Raw genomic sequence first — 9,610 nt, 5'->3', positions numbered from 1 at the left:
AGAGGAGCCTGCTTCTCCTTCAGTCTATGCCTCTGCTTCTCTCTCTGTGTCTCTCCTGAATAAATATATAAAAATCTTTAAAATAAAATGAAAATAAAAATGTAGTTTGTTAAAATATTTTTAAATATAAGAATGTAACATGATTTTCATCTCTTACTTTATTTGAATATTATTTGGTAGTGTAGTATACCCTTTTGTAAATAATGAAAAATTTTCCATTACAAAGATTTTTATTATTTTTTAAGATTTTATTTATTTATTCATGAGAGACACAGAAGGAGAGGCAGAGACACAGGCAGAGGGAGAAGCAGGCTCCCTGCAGGGAGCCTAATGTGGGACTAGATCCCACACTCCAGGATTAGGATGTGAGCCAAAGGCAGATGCTCAACCACTGAGCCACCCAGGCTTCCCCAAAAAGATTTTTTAAACAAACACATTGTGGCTAATTGTAAGAACAAAATAGTTTGTACAGCATATGCTATCTATTCTAGAACAAGTACTAAACAAGATTTCAAGCAGGTGCCTGGGTGGCTCAGCTCATGATCTGGTAGGCCCAGGATCAAGGCTCCCTGCTCATCAAGGAGTCTTTTTCCTCTGCCCCCCCCCCCAGCTCATTCTCTCTCAAATAAATAAATAAATAAAATCTTAACATAAAAAGATTTCTAGATATGCACTATAAAAAGTCTAAGAACATTCATGGGATTATGCACAACAGCTTCAGGACAATGTTTTCTTGTGGGGAGGGAAAGGAAAGATGCTTTATGTGGTGTATATTTTAAAGAAGAGAGAGGTGAGGCAAAGGTGGGAAAATGTTAGCTTCTTGTCAAATGGGGCGGTGGTGGGGATTGTTACATAGGTATTTGTTATATAACTTTTTGAATGTGTGAAATCTGTCATAATTTAAATTTTTGACTAAAATTAAGAACACTGCGGGGCCCTTGGGTGGCTCAGTTGGTTAAGCGTCTGTCTTCAGCTCAGGTCATGGTTCAGGGTCGTGGGATGGAGCCCCCAGCAGGCTCCCTGCTCAGTGGGGAGTCGGCTTCTCCCTTTCTCTTCTCCTCCCCCCTGCTCATGGTCTCTCTCTCTCACTTGTTCTCTATCTCAAATAAATAAAATATTTTTTAAAAATAAATAAAATTAAAAACACTGGGCAGAAATGTACATCAACACTAGCTGATTTAGGATGCTGAAAACAACGGAATCGGTCTGTAATTCCTACATGTTCCACTTCTGACATTTCTATTTCAAAACACGACACGTTTGCTTGAATGATTCTGAAGTAGTAACCAAACACATTGTTGGGAGACAACAGGGAGCAGAAGGGAGAAAATGTAGACCCGACGAGCCTGCCCTCCGCCTGATCCACCTGCCCACCCACCTCTGGAAGGTAAAGCAGAAGCCGTAAGATAGGCACGAAAAGTGATTCCGGGTCACGAGGCCTCCGAGTCAAGCCACGCTGTCAATCAGCTCTGTGCTGGGCAGGGCTCTTTGAGGCTAGGTGATGTCTTACCTACCTGGAGATGACCCCAGGTAGCCTCTGAGGGACGGCTCAAGCTCACACGCACGCAGGTTCCAGAACCAGAAGGAAGCCCTGGGGCGGGAGTGGGGGCTGGCCCCCCCTGTCCCCCCCGCCACTGCCGCGGAAGCGAACGAGGTTCCGTTCACCCGGAACCGCCCGCGGAGCCACAGGAAGAGGCGGGGCTGGCCGGAAACCGTAAAAGGGGGGCACAGCTTTCGTGCCTCCCTGGTGTTCCGGCGGCGCTATCTGGACCTTCTCTTCGCGGGCTGCTGGACCTAGCATGGCCGACGACGCGGGTGCTGCTGAGGTTCCGGGGGACGAAAGGAGGCCTGCCCGGTCCCTGGACAGGCTGCTCAGGGCACCACTTCCACCACCGCGGATTCACACCCGGCCTTGGTGGTTTCCAGTGCAGGAGCTGAGTGACCCACTGGTGTTTTACCTGGAGGCGTGGCTGGCTGACGCCATCTTCGGTGAGAGACCCCGCAGAGCAACTCTCTATGGTCTCTGCCGGATTTGCAGGCCACGTTTGACTCCACGATGCCGACCTTCCTTCCCCGGCCAACATTCCCTTCAAACCTAGCTCCTACTCACCTTCGACCATGTTTCTTTTCTTTTTTTTTAAGATTTTTAAAAAAAAAATTTTTTTTTTAATTTTTTTATTTATTTATGATAGTCACAGAGAGAGAGAGAGCGAGAGAGAGAGACAGGCGGAGGGAGAAGCAGGCTCCATGCAGGGAGCCCGACGTGGGACTCGATCCCTGGATCGAGGATCACGCCCTGGGCCAAAGGCAGGCGCCAAACCACTGAGCCACCCGGGCTGCCCCCCGACCATGTTTCCCTTCTGTTTCTCTTTTCCTGTTTAGGCCCAGACCGAGCCATAATTCCAGATATAGAGTGGATGAGCCAAGTCCTGCTGACGGTGGACGTAGTTAGCTCTGGAGACTTAGTTGAAATCAGTATCTTCGGATGGCCCCGTGTACGAAATCGGGTGAAGAGCGTGCTCCTGAGCCTGGCATCTTGGCACCGGAAACATCGTGCCAGAGGTGAGGGTCTCTAAAAGCCTGCATGTGGAGGGAGCCCCCGGTGAACCACCTGGCGGTACCTGGCTTACTTCCAACCTTTATTACTTAACAAAACTTTGCAGTTTCCTAACTGCAGTGTTCTACATGCAACCCCTGGGCATCCCTTTGTAGAGAGGAGTCCAAGTAGGACCTTGGGAAAGTAAACGGAAATTGAATGCATTCAGGCCTGTCGTCACTGCCCATGCCCCCTCAGCTTGGTTTCACCACTATTTCCAGATTGTTCAGAGCCCCCACCTGAGAAGTGATGCTGCTAGCACCTTCCCTCCTCCCCTACTCCCCTCAGTGATGGAGTAGTTTGGAACAGAAAGCATTTTTCCTTATCCAGCTGAGAAGATGAAACAACTTGAGGAGTTCTTGAAAGCTGGTGGGACAGGTCCCCAAACTCCTGAGCATCCTGTTGCATAAGTATTTTCAGGAGCATTGTGAGAAGCAGCCCTGCTTCTACTACTAAAGTTCAAGAGAAGCAAGTATCCATAAGTCTCTGCATTCTTTTTTTTTTTTCCTGTGTCTTGATGGGTAATGCTTTGATTATTTTGATGCAAAAGTCTGTAGTGCCATTCTAGTAAAGAAGTGAATTTCCTTTTTGTCCAAGGGCATAAAGATCTTTAGTCACTTAAAATTAAGCAAATCTACAAAAGATTGATTCTGTTCCTTCATGTCTTGATGTGAGGGGTGGGTAAAAGGCTGATAGGTAGTGGTTTTATTTTTGTCTTCTCTTCTACCATTTTTATAAAAAAGATTTTATTTATTTATTCATGAGAGAGACACAGAGATACATAGACCTAGGCAGAGGGAGAAGCAGGCTCCCTGCATGGAGCCCAGTGTGGGACTGGATCCCAGGACCCCGGCCTCACTGCCTGAGCCAAAGGCAGACGCTCAACCGCTGAGCCACCCAGGCATCCGTGCTTCTACCATTTTGAATCTGGTAATCCATATATGATTTTATGGCCAGAGTCAGGCCCTCAAGCACAGGCCCCTGACTTGCATTTCTTTCTTTCTTTTTTTTAAGATTTTATTTATTGATTGGAGACACACAGAGGCAGAGACATAGGTGGAAGGAGAAGCAGGCTCCACAGAGGGAGCCCCATGCAGGACTCGATCCCAGAACTCTGGGATAATGACCTGAGCTCAACACAGATGCTTAACCGCTGAGCCACCCAGGCATCCCTGAATTGTATTTCTTTTCTTTTTTTCTTTAAAGATTTTATTTATTTGAGATACAGAGAGAGAAAGGCAGAGACGCAGAGGCAGGCTCCATGCAGGGAGCCGGACGGACTTGGGACTCGATCCTGGGAACTCCAGGATCATGCCCCAGGTGGAAGGCAGGCGCCAAACCACTAGGCCACCCAGGGATCCCCCTGAATTTGCATTTGTAATAAGCTTACGGTAGTGCCAGTGCTTCTCCTCTGAGGCTCTCACTTTGAAGTTGGTGGTTTAGCCCCTAGATAGCACCTAGTGCTCATTTTCTTAGAATCGAGCCTTCCTCCCTGCAGAGGGGTGGGTGTTTCAACACAAAAGCTGAGGCAAATGATTATTTATTCTGTTTACGTTGTGATTCTCCAAAAAACAGCCAGGATCTGTTGGAAGGTATCCAGCCACTAAACCAACTGTCTCATTTTCCTCTGAGGCCAGCACAGGTGCCCTGCATGAGCTGGGTTGTTTATCCATTACCCATTACCATGCTATGACCAGTTTGTGCAAAACAGCCCCAACCTCTTGCCACCTCCAATTTCAGGAAGCAGAATTCTTAGGGGAGAAGTTGTCAAGAGCTCTATGGCTTCAGCACAGAGCTGGAATTGATTTAACTCATAAAGTTTTTTCACCCCTAAGCAGTAGTGGATTCTGGCTGTTTGCAAGGGTTCTAAACACACACATACATAAGTCTTTTATTTTTAAAGATGTCATTTATTTATTTAGACTGAGTGTGTGTGTGTGGAAATCCAAGGGAAGGAGAGGATCCCAAGCAGATTCCAAGCTGAGTGCAGAAACAGACATGGGGCTGGATCCTACAACCATGAGATCATGACTCAAAATCAAGAGTTGGAGGCTTAACCAACTGAGCCACCCAGGTTCCCTGCACAAGTCTTTTAAAATGTGCTGCTTTGATTACAAGTGATAAAGAACATTTTCCTACTTTGCTTCACATTTTTATAAAATGCTTTTACATTTTTTTCTTTATTCCTATATTCTTTAAACTCTGAAGATATGGATTTTAATTATCTATACAAGCTTTTGTAACAAATAGTAGTCCATTATAACCATAATTTTCTACCCCTTCTCAATTTTTTTGTATATGGAAAGTTTTCATTGCATATAAACTAATTACTGTTTTCTGTGCGATTTCCCTCTCATCCCAACCCCCCCTCATTCTAACCCCCCTTTTTTCCCCCTAAATTTTATTTATTTGACAGATAAAGAGCCAGAGAGCACAAGCAGGGAGAGGGAGAGGGAGAAGCAGGCACCCCACTGAGCAGGGAGCCTGATATAGGGCTCCATCACAGGACTCTGGGATCATGAGCCAAAGGCAGATGCCCAGCTGACTAAACTGCTCAGGTGTCCCCTATCCCCTTACTTTTAAGTTTAGGTACTCCTTTTTCTCCTTCTGCAGAAATTTGATAAAAATACTCCTACAGGTTATTTCTAGTGGGAAATCTGCAAAATCATTGAACACTTTTTTTTACTATTATTTGGAGGAAGACGGTTATGCTTAAAACATTTTAATTTTCTAAAAATTATCCAGAATTAAATTACTAAATGATCTTGCACATTTTTCATCCTTTATATACATTACCATGTTGAAGCCCTAACTCCTAGTACTTCAGAATGTGACTGTATTTGGAGAGGCCTTTAAAGAGGTAATGAAAGTGAAATGCGGTCCTGTGGGTAGGTCTTTATCCAATATGACTAGGATTTTTATGGGAAGAGGAGATTATGCACATGGATAGGTGGGTGCAGGGAGAAAAAGACCATGTGAGGAGACAGCAAGATGGTAGCCTTCTGCCGGCTAAGGAGAGAGGCCTCAGAAGAAACTAACGCCGCTGACACCTCGATTTTGACCTTTGACACTCCAGATCTTAGAGGAAATAAATACCTATCATTTAACTTCCCTGTCTGTTATTTTGTTGTGGTAGCCCTGCAGATTAAAACATTTGGTATGGTTTTTCTCTGTGTTCTCTTTCACTGTGCGCTGATACAGTATTTTTACTATTTTCATAACTTTTACATAAAAGGGTAGTTCTGTCATTCTGCTTTTCAGAATTTGGAGGAAATATCTAGTCATTAGAGTGTGTACCATATACCACGCCCTGTGCCAAGCATGTAAATAGGACATGATTAACTTGCTACGGTTACAGAGCTAGGACATGGGGATGGATTGGTGAGATTTGAACCAAAACATTGGTTCCAGGATTCAAACCCTTTATACATTCCCACGTGCTTTTATTTTTCTCCACATCTGAATTTAGATTCATTTCTCATAGTTTTTATTTATTTTTAAGAGGAATTAGAATAAACCTCTTACTTGTAAAGAATCAACGGTATTTGTTCTGCTGTTGAGGGACAAGACAATGTTTTTCTAACAAGTTGATAGAACAGAGCTATTTATTATTTTTAAAAGATTTTATTTAAAAAAAAAAAGATTTTATTTATTCATGAGAGACACATAGAGAGGCAGTCTTCCCCAATGTAGGACTCTATCCCCAAACTCCAGGATCACGCCCTGAGCTGAAAGCAGAGCTCAACCACTGAGCCATCCAGGCTCTGTCAACAGAAACTTTCTCCCAATAGTATATGCAATTTGATCCTCATCTGGTAGGTACATGTAAGTGCCCGAAGATCATGGCTCTCCAGCACCAGCACCTGGGTCCTCTCCTTTGACCATACCCATGTGCTGGGGCTCTGCCCTGGTCCTGTCACCTCTGAGGTGCCTTAGGCCAGGAATGCCAAGCAGGCTACATGTTGTATGACTCTGAATAAATACAAGTGCTGCTCCAACCTTAGGATTAAGGGAAGTGAGGCAGGATGTGTCTGGGTTCCATTACAAAGACTGCTGTGCTTGATCAGTGGTGTCTGCCATAGCAACACCCTCTACACATGTCTGGAACACAGGACACTAGGGGGGGGAAAGGCTGCATGCTGGCCACAGGTGCAGACCGGACAAGGCATACATTCCAACCTGGCCGTAGGCAGTTGTTCAGCATCCCAGGGTGCAGTAGCTCACAGGCCCGGTGGCTGAGAAGGCATTCTGAAGTCCATGAAGGTACAAGTGGCTTCCCTAGGTCCTGGAAGGAACAACAGTATAAGCCCTAAGCAAGAGGAAGCTTGGAAGGATAACTCACTTGGGGCTCCATGGGGATCTGCAAGTTGCAGGTCATGCTGGCATTAGCTCCTGATTCTCTGGAGTCTTTTTTATCCAGGGAAAGATAGCTGACTGGCTGTCAGAGTTAGGTGCAACTTGGGATAAAAACACTGTTCTGTGACCCACAGAAATAACCTTGACCTTTGGATAAACTTTCAAAAATTTCTAGTCCAAACTAAAAAAGTTTGTCTTCTATATGCTACCCAGAAACCAAAATAGAGTAAAAGGACCATCTTTAATCAAGTTACAGAGAGAGGGCATACTGCTTTGGAAAGCACTGTCTCAGCAGAAAATACCAAAGGCCCAAACATAACCCCAATTTTGCCTTCCACTTCCCTTTGATGCTGCTCCGTACGTTGGGTGGAGAGAACTTCTTCCAGCTGATTTTAGGAATGTCATAGTGTTCTGTGAGTGTCCAGGGGTTAGTTGAAGTCCTTCACTCTCTCAGCTTGTGGGTTTTGGATGCTTTCTTCAGGATCCTTTCCATTTGCCACTTCTGCATCTTCTTTTTTTTTTTTTTTAATTTTTATTTATTTATGATAGTCACAGAGAGATAGAGAGAGAGGCAGAGACACAGGCAGAGGGAGAAGCAGGCTCCATGCACCGGGAGCCCGACGTGGGATTCGATCCCGGGTCTCCAGGATCGCGCCCTGGGCCAAAGGCAGGCGCCAAACCGCTGCGCCACCCAGGGATCCCACTTCTGCATCTTCTTGAAGGCTCCCCAGGCTGGAGTCCACTTGTCCAGGCCATGCTCCTTCTCCTTTGTGCTTGTTCCTTTAGCTTATTCCCATTGCTTCTAGGAATATTACTTCTGTCCATCTTTTTTTTCTGCTTGGTCATGCCAAGCTCCACTACACTTTTCAGTCTCAGGGGCACTTTTGGACCTGTTATATGCCTCCATGATGCCAGTCAGTTCTGTAAGGATAAATGTTTTTATGATTTGTCCCATATAACCGACCACCTGGACCTGCATATACACAGGCTAGATAATGTTTGTGTACTCGTGCTGCGTGAATAACTTCGGGAACCTAATTGTTTAACGTATATATATTATCTGCCTCCAGGTCAGAACTGGCCCTTCTGTTCTGGATGCAAAGAGCTACAATCTTGTCTCACATCCCTTCGCTCCAGGCTGGACTGGCCCCCCAGAATGGAATCCTGGGAAGGGAGGCAGACACACATAGCCTAGGTTCCCTGGAAATATACAAACATGATAACATGGAAATGCAGCTCGCTCCAAACTGCACATAGGTGAACAAATGTTTAATTTCAAACCCTGTTATTTACCCTATAAATTTATCTGGCCCTTATGGGGATGGTCTGTTGTCGTGTCTTACCTGAGTGGAGGATGCTCTACCCAGGTCTCTCAGTCCAGACTCCAGCTGGCTGTTTTCATGGGGCTTCCCCAGCTGATGAGGTTGGATGTTATAAGAACCTGATTTGATACAACTTTGCCTTATTCTCATTTATTGTACCTACTATTGCCATCATCTTGGGTAGATTTCTTTTCTCTCCTGTTTCTTTTTTTTTTTTTTTTTTAATATTTATTCATGAAAGACACACAGAGAGAGGCAGGCTCCATGCAGGGAGCCTGATGTGGGACTCAATCCCAGGTCCAGGATCACACCCTGAGCCAAAGGCAGACGCTCAACCACTGAGCTACCCAGGTGTCCCTCTATTAGGTTTCTATAAAAAAGTTTTCTTTCCTTTTCAAAACTGAAACATGGCTGTTATGAATTTTTTGTTCAGAATACCATCGCAGCAATATTGACTTTTCTGATGATAAATGTACTGACATGCTCAATATTTTAAAAAATAAGGCAATATATGAAGTATTAAAATAATTACTCAAAAATCCCACTGCCCATATGTTACCTTAAAGTAGCTTTCCATTACTCTAAATAATTTTCTATTATTTTGGTAAACATTTTATTGATGCACAGCATTCATACACAAAAACACATACATTCAAAATGTGAAAAGATTCATCAAACAATATAAAGGGAACACATCAATTTAACCAGCACTCAGAGAAGAAACTACCAGTATTCCAGAAGCCTCCTTTTGCACCCTCCCCAAAGGTAACTACTATTTTGACTTAAATATAAATGGAATTATTGTAAGATTTATGTTGAAAAAAATTTATACTGCAAGTATTGTATGAGTAAACCATGATTTTTTTTTAAGATTTTATTTATTTATTCATGATAGAGACAGAGAGAGAGAGGCAAAGACACAGGCAGAGGGAGAAGCTGGCTCCATGCAGGAAGCCCGACGTGGGACTCAATTCCAGGACTCCAGGATCACACCCTGACCAAAGGCAGGCGCTAAACTGCTGAGCCACCCAGGGATCCCTTTGGACTTTTCTTTCACTCCAAAACTTACCTTGTGCTCATTTGTAGTCAGTTACCTGTTTCTAACCTCAGACAACCAATCTGCTTTCTGTCTCCACAGAGTTGCCATCTCTGAACATTTGGTATAAATAGAATAATATGAAATGTCACCTTTTGAGTCTGGCTTCTCTAGTTGGAATATGTCTGAATTTTGATTGGAGGATTTAATCCACTTTAATGTAAATATCAATATGATTGGATATATGTCTGCCATTTTTAAAAAAGGTTTTATTTATTCATGAGAGAAAGAGAGGCGGAG

At 44.1% G+C, this 9,610-nt stretch overlaps 1 protein-coding gene across 1 annotated transcript; it reads left to right on the top strand.

Moving 5' to 3' along the window:
- Positions 1 to 1,697: 1,697 nt before the first annotated feature.
- LOC112926336 (oocyte-expressed protein) lies at positions 1,698 to 5,764 on the top strand. Its single transcript, XM_026007362.2, has 3 exons — positions 1,698 to 1,989; positions 2,383 to 2,562; positions 2,927 to 5,764. Exons 1-3 carry the CDS (start codon positions 1,800 to 1,802, stop codon positions 3,004 to 3,006), a joined length of 450 nt encoding a protein of 149 aa, XP_025863147.1. The 5' UTR covers positions 1,698 to 1,799; the 3' UTR covers positions 3,007 to 5,764.
- Positions 5,765 to 9,610: the final 3,846 nt, after the last annotated feature.

This window comes from Vulpes vulpes, chromosome 1 (genome assembly GCF_048418805.1).
Source record: "Vulpes vulpes isolate BD-2025 chromosome 1, VulVul3, whole genome shotgun sequence".
Taxonomy (NCBI): Eukaryota; Metazoa; Chordata; class Mammalia; order Carnivora; family Canidae; genus Vulpes; species Vulpes vulpes.
The sequence above is the reverse complement of the archived record's forward strand: the minus strand, read 5'-3'. Positions and strand labels throughout refer to the sequence as shown.

What these genes read in the sequence shown, in the direction of transcription:
- LOC112926336 (XM_026007362.2), top strand. Translation starts at nt 1,800, where the DNA reads ATGGCCGACGACGCGGGTGCTGCTGAGGTTCCGGGGGACGAAAGGAGG. An exon ending in GCTGGCTGACGCCATCTTCG is followed by an intron (nt 1,990 to 2,382) that starts GTGAGAGACCCC and finishes TTTCCTGTTTAG; the next exon opens with GCCCAGACCGAGCCATAATT. An exon ending in CCGGAAACATCGTGCCAGAG is followed by an intron (nt 2,563 to 2,926) that starts GTGAGGGTCTCT and finishes TTCCTTATCCAG; the next exon opens with CTGAGAAGATGAAACAACTT.